The sequence below is a fragment of the Ostrea edulis genome, chromosome 8, assembly GCF_947568905.1.
Source record: "Ostrea edulis chromosome 8, xbOstEdul1.1, whole genome shotgun sequence".
In the NCBI taxonomy this organism is placed as follows: domain Eukaryota; kingdom Metazoa; phylum Mollusca; class Bivalvia; order Ostreida; family Ostreidae; genus Ostrea; species Ostrea edulis.
Window position 1 is genome coordinate 60,522,943 of NC_079171.1, and position 18,033 is coordinate 60,540,975.

Genomic DNA, 18,033 nt, shown 5'->3' on the forward strand with positions numbered 1-18,033 from the left:
TGCGGGACTGTCACATCTTTGAAGTGTCAAACACACTGAAGGAGGAGATGCTGGTCTGTGTTATATACATGTTTGTCACAGATCTTAGTGTGATATAGGTGAATGAAGAATGAATGAAAATTTTACGAGTTAAAGTTTTTTAGTCTGTTTTTAATACTGTAGAGTTGAAAATATGAGATATACCCTTTACAATTGATTTATCATTGAAAATAAAAGGATGTTAATATTTTGTTACAGAATTTATATTTTTGATATCTAAGATAAATGATATTGAAAATTTATGGAGGACAATTTATACATAAACAATGATCCAATATTTCTGTTTTTGAAGAACTATATCCAATCTAGAAAACATGTAAGTCTGTGATTTTTGTGTGCCATTCCTCACAACCGATTGTATAACTCTATCTAAATATTTCACGTTTTTACATTTCGACATTCTCTCACAATTTTACGATTTAACGATACAGAGTGCTTTATACGGACTTGCACATTTTGCTTCTCATGCCGTGCTGTTTGACATTCTTCATTGTTTCACCTCTTACTATAAGCTCCAAATAATTCTTTTTCGCAGTTTGCTGAAGAAATTGAATTTAAGCTTTAAAGAAAAATATCAGCGTAGATATATCTAGTCTGATTAAATTGTAAAGTGGTGGACTTTTCTAGTGTGATTATTACGGACACAACTGGAGAGAGGCAACACAGGCTTAGTTCGGTCCTGTGCTGTTTTAATGAATTTAGAAATTAAGGTGATATATCATAAATTTCACCTACGCCAGCAATGTAAAATGCATCTTTGGTTATTAAAAGAAACACGTTTTTGATTGGATAGGTATGTCATTTAGTTAACTTTTACCCCATCTTATTCTCTAACAAGCACTGTGATTGGTTGATGATATCACTGGGTGTTAATTTTGAACTAATCAAAAGAGGCGTTTTTTCTTTGTAGACTGAAGGAGTAAGTAGACACTGATGTAAGGGAATGGTGCTACTAAAAATAGACATAGTGGAATCATGGAGGGGGGTGCACACTGTCAGTTTTGTGAAAAAAAAATGTGTGGGGGGGGGGGGGGGGGGTATGAGGGACTAAAGATCAGTTCTGTAAAACCAGACTATGCTCCCTTTGTCCTATCATAATTTTTTTTTATAATTCCGTATATCAGGTAATTTTGGTATGCTTGAAATGTAATGATATGTCGTTAACATATATACATATGGAGAACATATATCATGAAAATATTATAATTATTATACATACAGATAAGAAGTACCTAATATAAAGGCCAATTAAAATTAATTGATAGATTATCATCCCTGCCTGCCCCTCACAAAAGGGCCCACCCCGATTTCTTTTTTTTTATTTTTGCAAAAATTACGATTTCAAACAAACTTGCTTCCCTGAGTGACATGAGTGAATGATTAAAGTCACAGAATGTTGGTTTTGTATCTTCTACCAAGGATTCTTTGAATGTTAACTTGACTAACACGTTGTGTGATGCCTTTTGTCATTAATTTTTCTTTCCTCGGGAAATAAAAATTAAATGATAAAATCCCCCCACCTGCCCCATATTTTTTTGTGACCCTGGATGATAATCTACTGATTAAGTTGAATTGGCCTACTAATAAATGATAAATGTTGATTTCTTTGGTGCATGATGAAAATTCATCAAAAATGAAAGTGACAAAATTTCTATCCATCTAAAAATTGTAGTTTGCATATTTTTATTTCCACATGAGTATATCATGTCGAAATGAAAATATGCAAACTACAAATTTTAGAAAAATCTTCTAAATATTCCTGATGCTAAAATTACCCAATATACCTGTATGTAATTGACAGAAAGACTGTGTTTAGAATTTCAATAACACATTTTTGTAGTTATGGATGATTAATAATGATTAATTTGATGATCTATAGCTAAACAAATGAGGATTTGTGTTTTTACCCCCCCCCCCCCCCCCCTTTCACCCCGCTCCATGGTTCCTCTATCTGTACATGCTAAATTAATATTGGTGAATGGTAAACCAGTAGGTTGGTTGGACAGAACCTTACACATAACATTGATAAAGCCATGATGATATTTGTAGTTCATTAAACATGTTGATAGACAGAAGTGATGGTCGTTAAATACGCACATGCTGCCAGAAGCTGTTTGATGTGTAATGGTAGTCAGATATAGAAATATGGTACAATTTAATACTTTTAATGTTAAAAAGAAATCTTCATACCTGATCAATAGAAATTACTGAGTCACTGGTAACTGTGGTCATTTAACATAGGTATATTAGAACCTGGTTATAGTGAACACCAGGGTCACAATAGACACATTTAACAGAGCTACAGTATAACCTGGTTATAGTGAACACCAGGGTCACAATAGACACATTTAACAGAGATACAGTATAACCTGGTTATAGTGAACACCAGGGTCACAATAGACACATTTAACAGAGATACAGTATAACCTGGTTATAGTGAACACCAGGGTCACCATAAACACATTTAACAGAGCTACAGTATAAACTGGTTATAGTGAACACCAGGGTCACAATAGACACATTTAACAGTTACCGTATAACTTTGTTATAAATGATAATTCATTGTAAGAGTGTTTACTGTAGTTATGTTTCTACTGTAGACAGTTTAGATGTCTCTTGACTAGGAAGAAGATGCAGAGGGACTTATTTTATTAGTAGCTAGGCACTAATACTTTTAATTTTGTGTGGCAGTGGCAGGTTCTAGAGTACTAATTAGTTTTAATGAATTAACAATCTTGGTGATGTTAGCTTTAGTTGTTAAGTGGCTGGCTCTAGATTACTAATTATAGTTATATTGAATTAACAGTCTCCGAGACGGTAGCTTTAATTTTTAAGTTCGGAAACATTTTTATTTTGCCTTGAAGTAATGAATAACACTATAGGAATATTCTGTCTGTCTGTTTGTCTGTTGATCAGAAGTACATTGTAATTAGTAACATTTCTGTTTGTTTGTCTGTTGAATTAACAAATGTTGAAGTAATTAACAAATGTTGAAGTAATTAACAAATGTTGAAGTAATTAACAACATTTCTGGAACATTCTCTCTGTCCTTCTATCTGTATAGATATTCACTTGTCACATTCTAGGCGAAACATGTTCCCTAAAACATTCAAGTTCTTACAAACTCTATTTATATTTTGAGTTAACAGAAATACCTAAATTGAATACTTTTGAATTAATTTCTTAGTGTGCTTTTTACTCCTCAAAATATCAGTACATATTCTGTGTCAATTTAAAAATGAAATAGAACATGATATGACTGCTTTGAATTTCCTGATGACATATGGAACATCTGTGTGTCCAGAGTTTAATTTTTCTGAAAAAAATCTTAAATTAAACATTTGAAGAACACTAACCATGCTGATTCTCTAATCGTAAAATTTAAAATGCATTTTATTTTTATTTTCGATTTGACATGTTGGGTAGATTCGGCGGAATTAAAAAAGGAGAAATTTGAATTTTATTTTTTTCCCGATTCCCCAGAAATTAGGGTTGGCGGATCTGTAAACCAAGAATTAAAATAAACTGTGGCCTAACATGGACTGAAAAAATTATTTAGTATATATGACAAATTTCTGTACAGAATATAGGTTTCACTTCATGTCCTGTAAAATGTGTATCTTAATACCCGATATTGAAGACGATGTATATGAATGTATATTTATTTTCATTATAGGAAAAGCAAAATTGCAGAGGAGTAAGATTTCTTATGCATTGCACCTCTTTGATTTTTTTTGTTTTGTTTTACTTTTATCAATTTTATCAATTTTGTTCATTTAGATTTCGGAGGAGCTGCATGCTTTGTGTAACACTTGATTGTTGTGAAACAATTTCATTTCCATCAAGAACTTTAGATTTGTTCTCGTAATTTTATGATTTGTTTGAAAGCTGTGATGCACAGTAAAACATGCTTATAAAAAAGTGCTGGGAAAGGACAATGTTAATTCGTAATATGTTTTAAAATTATATGGAATGAAAATTATATCGCTATAAGCATGAATTCATTATAAAGATGCTCGCTATAATCATGTTTTACTGTATATTAATTTCAGAGATGAAATAAGTAAATGGAGCTCATTTTTGTGATAATATTATTTCTTATTGCTTTTACTACTAGTGTCACACAGTTTTTCAATCAGTTAGTTGAGAAGGGGGGGACATATTTTTTTTTAAAGTAAAGGTTAGATTTGTATGATATAGTAGTTGTCAGTGGAAGTCAATATCATATTTATTACACAAGTTGATATATTTATGTTTTACACACGTCTATTGCATGAACACAATTTTCATTTTTGTTTTTAAATAACAACTAAGGATTTGAAGATTTAATTTTATTTGCTTGTATTAAAGCATGCATGTATTTTTATGTAAATAGAAGTGAACAAGATTTCTAATTATACCTTCACCATATGGAAATTTTTAATGAAGTTCAACATAAAACCATAGAATATGTATCACACTCTTTGGTATGTTTTGGAAAAAAACTGATTTAAAGCTGACAGTTTGAGGTGAAAATCTAGCTATGACTGGACTGAATTAATTCAGATTGTTTATCTTGATTGAATTTGCATCAGATTGAATTTGTGATTTAGGGGAAAGAAGAAGATGGAGAAGGCGCTGGACAAAGCTAAGGACGATCTCTCCGGACTGAGCGAGAAGTTACTGAAACTTCAGTCAGGTTAGTAGTGTTACTATAGAAACTGTCAAAATTTGATAGGTGACTCTATTTACCTCCCAAAACAGGAGAGCTGAAATTTAAATCGTTTACATTGGTTGAGTCTGATTGGTGAGGAAGTTGTGAGTTGCAGGCATGCTTTGTAGATACAGACATTGTTACTATATTCAGGATCTGCATCTAAGTAGATTTGGAACTTTGCAATACATTTTAACTTTGGCATACATTTAAGTGTTTTAGTGATCTGTGTCATTTCTCACTTTGGGGGGGGGGGGGGGGGGGGGGGGGTATGTTTTTTTATTTTTATTAAATCGCCAGATGAATCCTGATATCGATCCTGATACTTTCAGTTTATCCATGATTGATGCTGTCATTGCATTTACATTCGATATTATTAGCTTATATTTTTATTTGACTTTAAACATTTATGTGCGTATACGGACAAAGTCTTCTTGTAATTTTACCTGCCTGTCCTTGTTGTCAGGCAGTGCTATTTGTCTGCTCCTGAATGTGTATTTTCAAATCCTAATGACATGGAAGACGTGCTCAAAAATATGGATGGATACCTGACTTTTATTACATTGGCTCTCTACTGTATTTGTTTATTTCTTTTTTTTTTTTTTTACGTCCTTTAAGAATTTTTCACTCATTGAGACGTCAACCGAGCTGTAGGTGAAGTGCCACAAATCGAGACCTAATATGCTCAGCACTCAGATCCATAGCAGTGAGGGTAATTCTTTAATGTGCCAGCTAGTGCCTGCAGCAATGCGCGACCTCAGTTTTTAAGGTCATATCAGAAAGACTTGTCATTCTCGCATCTAAATGCTAAGCGTTTTGCAAATGAGCAATCACTACCTATGTTTATGTCTTAAGTTTAACACAGCATTGGCACGAATGGTGCTCGAACTCATGTTATGAAGCAAACTCTTTACGACTGAGAGCTACCATGACTGGTCCCTATTATATGAATTAAACCATTTTTTTTTTTTTTTTTATAAAAGAATCATTTTTTTTTAATGGTAATGTATTGATCAACACATATACTGAGAAACTTCTGTTCAGACTTTTAACGATTTTTTTGTTGTTTTCATATAGAAATGGAGGTGAAGGAGGAGAAAGTTCAACAGCTGTTAAAACAATTAGAAATTAAAACAAACGACACTCAGAAATTCAGGACGGCTGCAGAGGCTGCTAAGGTAAACAATGCCATATCAACAAAGGGAGGTAATTTAGGTCACAGGAAAGATAACCCCTGATCTATTGTAACAAGAGTTATCTTTCTTAAACATTTGTAAGGGTAGGTAATTTAAGTGTCAGGAAAGATAACTCCTGATCTATTGTAGCTAGAGTTATCTTCCTAGAACAATGGTGAAAATAGGGAATAGAAGGATTTTTCAGTAAGCTGTATGAGAGTCTTACTGAGTTCTGAGATGTAGAGTTATGTGCTGTTCAGTGAGACTTTTCCTGTCTGTAGATATACTATTCTGCTGCACTTCAATTTCTGAAAATTGTTGCAATTTCAATGAGGAGTAGTAGTCTTTTCTTAGTACTGAGTAGAAAACTATTTCCTTAGGAAGCCTAGTGATTTTGTTTTCTTAAAATACCAAACGTTGTGAATGAAAGATAAATGTAGAAACTTGGAGAAACTTGTAAGATAACACTAGGCTTTTCACTCAACTCTTGCTAACACTTACTCGGTAGAGTAAATGGTAGTCGGCATCTAACACAGTGGTTAGGAGTTCAAATCTACCATCACATACTTTTATTACAGTGCAGTATGGTAGGTCTTGAATATCCTAATCATTGATATTAATTAAAACTTGATTTTCTATAAGATCTTTTAGAAATTCTTTAACTTATCACATTTACACCAGACTGTATACAAAAAGAAATTTGCTCCGGAATTTCGGCTGATTGGCAGTCGAAGGTTCTCAGTGTTTGTTGAATGTTGTAGACATGGTGGACGTTCTACTGTTAGACATGCCAACAGCAAAGGAACAGACCATTTTTATTCATTATAAATGTAATTCTTTACATCCATTAAGTTCTTGATTTGTTTTAAAACTATGGGGAATGAAAACCGTGGATTTATTATAAGTGTGTTTGCTGTAACCATGTTTTACTGTGCTAAAATTTTAGAGGGGGAGGAGGCAAATATTTTCTTGTATACAGTAAACTGTGGATTCATTTGAATTTGTATGGAGCAGTTTTTACGGATTGCCAAGGTTTTACAGTTTTATTGGGATCTGATATGATTTCGTGGACATTACCATGTGAATTTCATTATACAGTCAAACCTTGTTATCTCAGAATCGATGGTGCTAAGAAAAAAATTTGAGATATCCAAGGTTTTGAGATATTGCATGTCAAATACATGAAGAAAATTCAGCTGTCCCAACTGTATTTTCTTCATGTATTTGACATCCATCTCATTTCGTCATATCCATGGTATTCACGATATCGATTTTGAGATCCCAAACTTCAACTGCAGTTTGGATTTTTGTGGTTTGGGTGGGGGGTGGTGGGGAGGGGTACCCATGAAAATTGAGCCCACACAAAATTGAATGAATCCACAGTGTAGATATTTTTCAGCACTTTGATCTCTGTGTAGAATTTCTAGATTTCTAAGTCTCTGTTTTTTTTCTCTCTTGCTGTTCTATTATCTGCCTATATTTACCTCACACCATAAAGAAAAGCATTCAAGACTTGGAGGACGCCAACACGAGGCACGCGGAGGCCATTAAAAAGAAAGATGAACAGATCAGAGAGCTCAACAGCAAACTGTCCATGCTTCAGCTCGAGGTGGGACAGTCCGATTATCTGACAAAAAAGAGCTCCGAAAGAAATCAGGAGAAAAGTCATGAACTGCAGGTTTGTGTAGAAATCAACCAATCAAACCTTACTGCAATTCCTAAATCAACCAATCATAAATTATCCAATCAGATAACTTTTTTTTCAAACCAACAAATCATAAGTCTTAATATTTATCCCCCCCCCCCCCCAAGTTTTGAAATAATATCAAGCAATTTAATAATATTTTAAGTTTTAAATGACCAGAAAACTAATTTTTTGAAACGTATATTTGTTCATTTCATATATCTAATTTAGAGTCTTGATATCTATCAAAGGCAGACACGTACTGAATGCGTGAAGGTAGCTTATGGTAAAGATTCAATATTGAATAAATTCTTTGTAAGAACAATAACAAATATTACGTAAATCCCATAGGCCAGGTAGTATTGATTTAAGTGTTTACCTCTTAAAAGTAAGTTAGAAACTTTCAATTGTAAATGTACTTTATGTTCGTTACAATTAGCAAAGAAAACACACAAAGTGTGCTAATGCATAAGAATTTGACACTAAAATTTGTTTAGGTCAATATATGTGTACGATGCCTGTAAACAAGGAGTCGTTATGATGATATATAGACCTTTGATGTTTTTTTTATTCTTACTAATTAGCCTGAAGAAATGCAGGTATGTAGCTAGCATGATGACTTGGAACCAGTTTAATAACTGCATCCGAGGACTAGATGTTTCACATCAAATAATGTATAGGCATTCAGCAATAGGATAATTGGAATTTTGAAGAATTTCGTAAATGCTTTCAAGAATTTGTTTTAAATATGATTATTTAAATCCTAGCTGTAATGAAGTTAATTTTGTCTGCTATTATACATGTAATTTAGTTTTGAGAAGCTCGATTAAGTTTTGCTAATTTAAAAAAAAAAATTGAATGTAATCTGACTTGCATAGTTTGCAATATAAAAATGGCGACTGTCCCGAGTTAAATATCTTGATTGTTTTCACCTGAACTAAAATCTATCTATTGTATTGAAATGTGCCATTGATCAGAAATTATTTGAAAATTCATTTTATGTGACAGCCATACTGTGGATATTATAATTTGCTGGATACAATAATTTGCCTGATACGATAATTTGCTAGATAGGATAATTTGCCTGATACGATAATTCGTCTGATACAATGATTTGCTGGATATGATAATTTGCCAGATATGATTATTTGCTGGATAGGGTAATTTGCTGGATACGATAATTTGCCCGATACGATAATTTACCCGATACGATAATTTGCTGGATACGATAATTTGTCCGATACGATAATTTGCCTGATACGACAATTTGCCCGATACGATAATTTGCTTGATACATTTTTTTTGCTAGCTATGATACTTTGCTAGCTATGATACTTTGCTTATTCTAGAACACGGGATGACTCCGTAATTTTCTGCATGTCTCTTTTTGTCTCTGCTAGATGACCTTGGCTTTAACCTACTTGACCTTTTGACCTTTATTGGTAGTATACTGTTCTGTAGACCATGTAGTTCTGTTACTTGATTGTTCACTGTAGTTATATAACCCACACAGTGGTCAGCGAAGTCCTTTGGAGGTTTGTTTGGGTGGGGAGGGGGTAAGGGGAGGGGGATTAAAAAAAACAACCAATTTTTTATTACTGCTTATATAAGGGTATGTTTAAAGCCTACCATTTCTTTAGAGTTGTAAATGTATTTTTTTTTTTACGTGCGGTACTTATTTCCGCTAAGTTCATGGTCACATAAAATCTGCGGAATTTCATACCAGCGAATCTTTTTAAAATATGTAAGTTATTTTAATGTAAGCTATATGCAACTTATTGGAATTTCATATCCGCGGACCAAACTAAAACTGATAATACACTCCATCGGGATTCCTTGGCCACTGTATGGGGACTGCTTAGCTTGTGTATATTTATTTCATTGCTTGTCAGTGAAAAAGTCAGACCAGTAGCATCTAGTGTCCTGCTCCCAGAACTCTGCTAAACACTTATATAAATAACACATTCTAGGACATAGGATAAACCCGAAAAAAATTGTAACAGTTATGGAATTCTTGTAAAAGCTATTTGTAAATGTTTTATTATTGCGAAAAATTCATATTTGCCACGGAATTTTTCTTATGAAACCACCTTTATTTTTGCATTATTCACAAATCTTGAAAGTTCAATGGAAAAACATTACCCAAAAATGGAAATCCTTCAAAAATTATTTTTATTTGGTGCATCCCATGTATTAACAACTGATGTACATTTTTTTGTTGTTGTCAAATATTAGAAAATCCCACCAATAAACACAGCCAAATCATACTTTATTTGTTACAGCCCAAAATCTATTGTATCCTTTGACTTTAGCTCTGATGAAAGCCTAGATGTAAACTTTCATTGTTTTTGTCGTGGACACGAGATGATGTTGGTCTGCGTGTCTGAAGCCTGTGATTGCTTGGCTGGGTTTGGGGTTTTTCTGTTGCTTTAACTGTTTGATGTTAGTGGTTAAGTTTATTGTAAGAAAATTGTCTTTAGTTTGTGTATGACAGCTGTGGTTTGTATATGTATCTGTAATAAATCATTTTGGTTTTTTGGGGGTTAATTAATATATTTCATGCAAATTTATTATCTGTTCAAGTTACTGTAAGGGTTAAAAAAATATGCAATTTGAAAATTCAATATCAAATTTTTATGTCATTCCTGAATTTTTTTTTTTTTTTAAATTATGTATAATTTGAGCAACTTTTTAATTTCAAGAAAAAAGGCTTTTATCTCTGATATAGAATAAATATTAGTGATATTCAATTTTAGCGATATCAACACTGTAGCTAATAATGCCAAAATGAAATCCTCACTAAAAATTCTGCTTATATGGTAAAGGAAAATAAGCAGCCGTGTTCGCTGATGTATTACCTAACTATTTGTGGACTTTGCAGAAAAAGCTCGCTGACCTTCAGGAACTAGTAGACAACAATAAAGCCAGCTTCCTTGAAGCACAAAGAGGTAAGCTAACCCAGAAGTATGTAGGACTTGCAAAGAGTTAAGGTGACCCAGAAGTATGTAGGACTCGCAAAGAGTTAAGGTGACCCAGAAGTATGTAGGACTCGCAAAGAGCTAAGGTGACTCAGAAGTATGTAGGACACTCAAAGAGCTAAGGTGACCCAGAAGTATGTAGAACACTCAAAGAGCTAAAGCGACCCAGAAATATGTAGGACTCACAAAAGAGATTAGTAGCTTGCCAATGTGTAGAGAGGCTGACCTAGAGTCAAGAAAATTACTGAAGGGTGTGGGTCTTACAAAGAGATGAGCACCTTAGTGGGGGGGGGTCCTATAAGATGATAGATTTATAGATATTGTAAGGGGCTCATTGAGGACAAAATTACTTACAGGGAGATCTTGGAGTTTAGAAAGGATAAGGGGCCCACTGAAGGGAAAACAACTTACAGGGAGATATAGGAGTTTAGAAAGGATAAGGGGCTCACTGAGGGGAAAATGACTTACAGGGAGATATAGGAGTTTAGAAAAGACAAGGGGCTCACTGAAGTGAAAATGTCTTAGAGAGAGATGAGGAGGTTTTAAACAAATGTGGGGGTGCACAGAAGGATGCATGACTCACAAAGGGATTTGAGAGCTTAAAGAGACTTATAGGCGAGTATATACGGTAGGGGCTTACAGAGAGGTAAATGACTTCCAGGGGTATATGATAGTTTAAAGATAAGGGATCTGTGTAAGTTATTAAGGAGCTCACCCCTCTATACGTGATTAGGGGGTTCACAACTTTGAATGCGATTTGTGAACTGACCACTCTGTAAGTGAGTAGTGTGGACTCACCATTCTGTGTGTGATGAGACACACCATTGGATGTTTTGAAATTAAAAAAGACCCAGAAGCAACATCTAGGTAGTAATAGTGTTTTGCTTGATCTTTTTTATCAAATTTAAAAAAAGTCATCCGTGAATCTGAAGAAAATAAAGTGTTAATTTGTGTTGGTTTGTAGTGATAAGTTTCAGCATTTCAGATAAGGAGATTGTTCTAAGTAACATAGATGTTACTATTTATAGATTGGCAGAAGTTACATGACCAGCAAGTCGTTGCCCTGAGTACTGTGCACAAAGAAGAGATGGCTGAAATGAAGGCGGCTTTTGAAGAAGAGATAAAGAAATCTAAGGTAGGGGTCATAGATCATGTAGTACTGCACTGTGTATAGAGAAACAGCTAGTGAGAAAAGAAATCTAAGACAGGGGTCATAACTCCTGTTGTATTCCTGTGTGGTGTAGTCGTTTAGTGAGAAAGGAAATCTAAGACAGGGGCCATAACCTCTGTTGTATTCCTGTGTAGTGTAGTGGTTTAGTGAGAGAAAAAATTCTAGGTAAAGGCCATAATCTAAGACAAGGGCCATAACATCTGTTGTATTCCTGTGTAGTGTAGTGGTTTAGTGAGAGAAAAAATTCTAGGTAAAGGCCATAATCTAAGACAGGGGCCATAACTCCTGTTGTATTCCTATGTAGTGTAGTGGTTTAGTGAGAGAAAACATCCAAGGTAAAGGCCATAATCTAAGACAGGGGCCATAACTCCTGTTGTATTCCTATGTAGTGTAGTGGTTTAGTGAGAGAAAAAATTCTAGGTAAAGGCCATAATCTAAGACAGGGGCCATAACTCCTGTTGTATTCCTATGTAGTGTAGTGGTTTAGTGAGAGAAAAAATCCAAGGTAAAGGCCATAATCTAAGACAGGGGCCATAACTCCTGTTGTACTGTGGTGTAATGAAACGCTACTGAGCGAGGACCTGGTTCCCAGATTGTCTCACGACTGTAACATGCAAAGAAAACCTGATTTTCTTGGACTCCTCATGCATGTAGTGATGGGCACGTACAGAAAAGAATGGAATTCTAGTCAGGAACTGTATGATCTTAATCCTGTGTAGTGCTGTATCTGACCCAAACTCTCATTCTCAATTGCCTTTTGGCCTGTATACTCTGACATCCTGTCTAAGCCAAAACAAATTTGTTGGGTTAGACAGGTTTGACTGTACTGTATAATATATATATATATATATATATATATATATATCTGAACTAGTAGAGTAAGGGATATAATGCTAGGCTTTGATTTTAGTTAGTAGAATTTAGTGTCCGAGTTCTTGGAGTTGAATTATTACTGCAGGAGATATTGCTTGCGATAATCAGATTTACATTTTTTTTTCATTTGGTAAAATCGTATTCAGGAAGTTGTTACTGTCAATATTAAGGAGAAATGGCCCAGGTAGACAGTCAAATTTAAAAGGACTGATTCACAATTCCCAAAAATTTTGTTTTTCACTTTTAATTATCAAAATTTATTGTGTTTAAAAGATTTCACATAAAAATTAAGGTTATACATTATCACAGAGGCTCATTTTAATATAGAGTTTATTATTTGTTTTGTAAACAAAGATTGTGGTATGTTATTGTTTACGAAATTTTCAAAAGAAATGGATATCGATCTTAGTTTATTATATCTTTCATATTTCAAGGATTCTTTGGGTAAAATATGTCATCTAAAAGTTAAAATTTGTGACTATGCAAAATTAAGATGCTTTATATTACAAAATTAACATTTCACTGATTTGTTTGTATTAAGTACATGAAAAGACTGGAGTCTTTGTTTACATAACACAGATTTAAGGCTAAAATATTGCTTTTATTCTTGCATTCAGAAGTTCCAAATATTGGCTTCCAACATTAAATGAGTTATATTTTTAATGTTTAACATAGAAATGAAGTCAGCCATTAATTATGACAATACGTTGTTCCTCCTTAAGTGCTAAGATTATGGATTATTAAAAAAAATATATTTAAAAACAGTGCAGACAATGTTGAAAGACGTGAGATTATGCGAGAACAATTGAAGATAATTTTCTAAATGACATTATATCATAGGAGGAGGATAATGTAAGAATGATGTTTTGCATTATCAGCTCTTCAGTGAAGGAGGGCCATTAAGTCTACTTTTGAATGCTTGAGCATTTCAAAGAAAAACGGCCATGCAATCAAGGGAAGTGAAGAAAAATAAGAAATGCGTGATGAAAGGAAAATTGATAGCAAAAAAACGAGTAAAGGAAATAATGATTAGAAAGGAAATAGTAAATACTGGCGCTCTGATTCATAACTAGTATCGTTGTTACAGAGTATGTTTACTGAAACATCAGCAAGGAAATAGGAATTCTAGTGTACTGCGGATGTGTTGAAATTCAGGGGACCAACCCCAATTGTTCAAGATATGTATATATATATCCAACGTTCAACATGATGAGATAGTATATTTTCATTTCTTTTTTGGAAAGCATGGTAATTATATTTATAATTAGAATTCCAACTTGCTTTATGTCGCAATCATAAGCTGGTACATAGAATACATAATACAATGAGAATCCTGTGTACATTGACAGTCTAGTTATGTACGGTTACATTCATGTACAGACTGTGGACAAAAGTATTCGCACGATCGCGTCATTTTTCAAACGTGTTTATCGAGTATCGTACATTGTGGGTTACCTCTCTTTGCACAGACATGAGTTATCCTTTCACCGATGATGTATTTAAAAAGTTGAAGGTCAATTATATGACGTAAAGATGTTTGTGTTCGTCTGCAACTTTGTTTATACATGCAAGGGAGTGACTAAAAAACATGGGTTGTAAACATCGGAACTCGGTATAGGCTGCTAAGAAAACATCGTAGCATTAGTTCAGGGCTGTAAAAGTTCCGGGGAAGTTGGAAAATATTATTAAGAATTCCTATATCAACTGTTTATAGTGCTTGGAATAAGTTTCGAGTGCGAGGTACAACAGAAAACTAACAAAGAAGTGGACGAAAGAAATTAGTGAGTGCACGTGCACAACGGAGACTTGTTAGATAGACACAGTTGGACAGAAAAAGACCACTGTAGTACGTTACAAAGATGTAATGAAAATAATAATGCAAATATTTCAAAGAAAACTATTTGGCGATGTTTAAGACAGAAATGGATACTAAATATGTGTTTGTATCAAGAAAATACGGTCCGAGTTGTCAACCGTGTAAAAAGTGTGCAATGGTGTGCGGGTAAAATAAACTGGACCGTGGAAAATGAAAGGAAAATGGTAATTTCTTCTGACAAGTGCCAGATTGTCTTTGGAAAATACTGCCGAGTATATATATGGAGAAGAAGTGATTTAAATCTTGACTGTCGGACTGTATTTTCCCCCGAAACTGGTAAAATATTTGGGGATGCATTACGTGTCATGGCGTTATTACTCTTTGCAGAGTCAATACATATATAGCAACATGAATAACTGAAAAATATGTAGATAAATTGTGGCCTGTACAGCAAAACTCTTTCAAGATGACAATTATCTGTTTATGGATGACCATACACCTGTTCATTGATCTTGTCTTTCAACCAATTACAGAACGGACAAACAAATTCCAGCACTGAAGTGGCCCACACAATCACCTGATTTATGCCCCGTAGAAAACATTTGGCTGGTAATTAAAAGAAAACTTCATATCACATTTGTACATTAAATTCTGGTGATGAACTGTATCACAAAATTCTGGAAATCTGGACTTCATTTAGATTAAATTATACAAAATCTCCATGCACCCTTCCACAACGAGTGCGCCAAGTTCAAAGGGCCCGAGGGTATATCACGAAAATATTAAGGTACTTGACATTCTTTTATATATTTTTATTGATTATTGATAGAAATAAATTGTTTATTTACAATATTTTTGCATTTACAAGTTATTTGTCCTGTTCAGACACTCCAAAAACATGTTTGTTTACCGTCAAGCGTTTTCGATAAACAAAATGGCCACCATTGCCCGTGCGAATACTTTTGTCCACAGTCTGTATGTATTTATATACATGAAGTTATGGGTGTAAATGGGAATATTTTCCTTCACACGAAGTAAATTATAAAAGTTCACCAAAGGGAGATAACTCACCCTGAAACTTTTGTATTGTACACTGAAACTTTTGTATTGTACACTATATATTTAGATCTAAAACTTCATAGTCATTTCGGATTTCAAACATTTCAGTTGAGCATCACTGAAGAGACATTATTTGTCGAAATGCGCATCTGGTGCATCAAAATTGGTACCGTATAAGTTTTACACTAAGAGTAAATTAATTGTCTATACGACTGGCTCTAAGTGTTTGACACAAATTGTCTATACGACTGGCTCTAAGCGTACGTGCTACACAAATTGTCTACACGACGGGCCATACAGTTTTGTTAGAGAGATGTTCCTGTAGGGTTCACACAACAATCAGTATTCTATATGCCCCAGAGGGTAAAGGTCCATTCGGAACTACACTTATCTGATGCACTCGTAGTAAGTCTTGACCTCAGATTTTTTTTCAAACATAGGGCAGAGTAAAAAAAAATTATCCACATCAGGTCAAGGTCATAAGTTCTAAAATTTCAACTTTGCAGGGCTTAGATTTTAAAGTTACATAAGAGAAATATCAAGGTCAAATCATTGTAAGGTCAAGTTCAGTCTTTCCACTATGGGACTGAGCTCTATATCAGAGGGGGGTGGGTGTTAAACAGCTTACTGATACAAGGGGGCAGAGATGGGGTGAGACAGCTTACTGATGACTTGGGGGGGGGGGGGGATAGAGTGGGTTGTTATGTTTGACAGCTTACTGGTGATGGGGGGGGGGGGGGGGGGGGGGTGTTATGTTTGACAGCTTACTTTGGGGGGGGGGGGGAGCGGAATTTTGACAGCTTACTGGTGACTCGTGGCGGAGGGGAGAGGGGGTGATGTTATGTTTGACAGCTCACTGGTGATGAAGGGGGGGGGGGGGGAGAGGAGAATTTTGACAGCTCATTGGGGGGGGGGGGGGGTGGAGTTAATAACACAGTTCTGTGTAGATCTTACACTGTATTGATTATCTATCACATGTAATTAGGTAAATATAAGCTGTAGAAAGCTGTCATCAAGCAGGACTCATTACCCTATTGATTCAGTCAGTATCCATTATCAGGGTGCACAATGAAGTTTACCTGGGGGGATGGGTCGGGAGGGTGCATTGTCATTCAATGATTGCCCTAATGTTAAATAAATATTTGAAGTTTGTTTCTATGTTTGGTTGTTAGTAATTAAGGGAAAGGTATATCGTTAATGTATAATTAAGCTGGATTGTGGTCCACCAAGCGATGAGCAAATGAAGTATTGCGGAAGAGAGGTTCAGACTTATTTTTTTCATTTGCTTGAATAATGATTTTAAAATGTATGTGTTTGAGAGAGGGAGGTAAAATAATGAATAAAAGAATAGTGTTATTGGACTAGTCAATACAAAATTGATTAGCGTTATTGTTTTTTATGTTGGTAACAAATAAAAGGATGAATTCACAAAACATTTGGAGTAGTGAACAATAAAGGACTGTGGAGGTCTATTAAATGATCTGGAGTGTCAGGGGGAAGTCGGATTTGTCGAGAAGATGTAGAAGAGGATGCTGGCAGTATATGAAGTGGATATTTTTAAGCCAGTGACTTGGGGAGAAGAATTCTTTGAGAGAGTGAAATGAAAAATTATAGTTGATATTCAATTGAAAAAAATTCGGATTTATGAGAATTCAAAAGATAAAAAAAGATGGATCACATAGTATAGCCTTGTCTCTGGGAGGAATCACTGCAAGTGTGTTCTTCTGTAGGTGGATCCCAGGCTGTGTTGATTTTTGTGGCGTGGAAGTGGCTTAAAGCATTTATATGTATATAGGTGAATCTAGATCTGTGTTGATTTTTTGTGTCAGTGTTTAAAGGAATAGGTGGATCAAAATCTATGTTGATTTCTTTTTTTTTTTGTGGTGGGGAAATTGTTCGAAAGTGTTTTCAATTCATAAGTGGATTTAAATCTGTGTTAATTGTGTGTGGAATTCGCGGTTCGTTTTTAACTCTGGGAGTGAAACCGGCGCAGTAGATGAGAATTATACACGTCATTATATAGTGTATGGCGCAGTAATCCTGGTGGAACGACACTCACTAAGTGTGGCATGTGACATCAATGCCAGCTTACAATGACATACTCCACGGTGATTTGCGTAATCAAAAACTTTCAGAAAATCTTTAATGAATGGGCAGACAAAAGGTGATACATACTTTTAAAGTCTCTAGTAGTAAGGTTTTATAAGTACGTACTGCTGCGAGTATAGTACTAGGTGACTGTGATTAGAAATGAGACCGGACACAGCTACGCAAGGCATCCCGGAGGACACAGAGTATATCCATGTGATAGACCTGTCTCGAGTCCTCACCGTGGATAAGCTGCCCCTGGTGCAGGTCAAAGGGCCGATAGATCGCCCCGACCGACCCTTACTGCGCAGAACCAGCACACTGGTGAGTCAATGCCTCTATAAGCTGGTGTTTGTAGTAGATTTCTCTCTTTTTTTCCCCTCTTGTTTTGTGTGCTATGAAAATAGGTATAGTGATTGCTCCTTCGGCAAACGCTCGATATTAAGAATCATGAGTC

At 34.8% G+C, this 18,033-nt stretch overlaps 1 protein-coding gene across 5 annotated transcripts in view; it reads left to right on the top strand.

The window, feature by feature from the left end:
• LOC125662488 (myosin heavy chain, striated muscle-like) overlaps positions 1–18,033 on the top strand; it is an 87,244-nt gene that overhangs the window by 11,377 nt on the left and 57,834 nt on the right. For all 5 annotated transcript variants that reach the window (XM_048894723.2, XM_048894724.2, XM_056146778.1 and 2 more), the window contains exons 7-13: positions 3,716–3,736; positions 4,632–4,717; positions 5,810–5,910; positions 7,406–7,585; positions 8,176–8,190; positions 10,473–10,539; positions 11,598–11,704. In XM_048894723.2, coding sequence (XP_048750680.2) covers positions 3,716–3,736; positions 4,632–4,717; positions 5,810–5,910; positions 7,406–7,585; positions 8,176–8,190; positions 10,473–10,539; positions 11,598–11,704 — 577 coding nt within the window. The remainder of the gene's footprint in view (positions 1–3,715; positions 3,737–4,631; positions 4,718–5,809; positions 5,911–7,405; positions 7,586–8,175; positions 8,191–10,472; positions 10,540–11,597; positions 11,705–18,033) is intronic.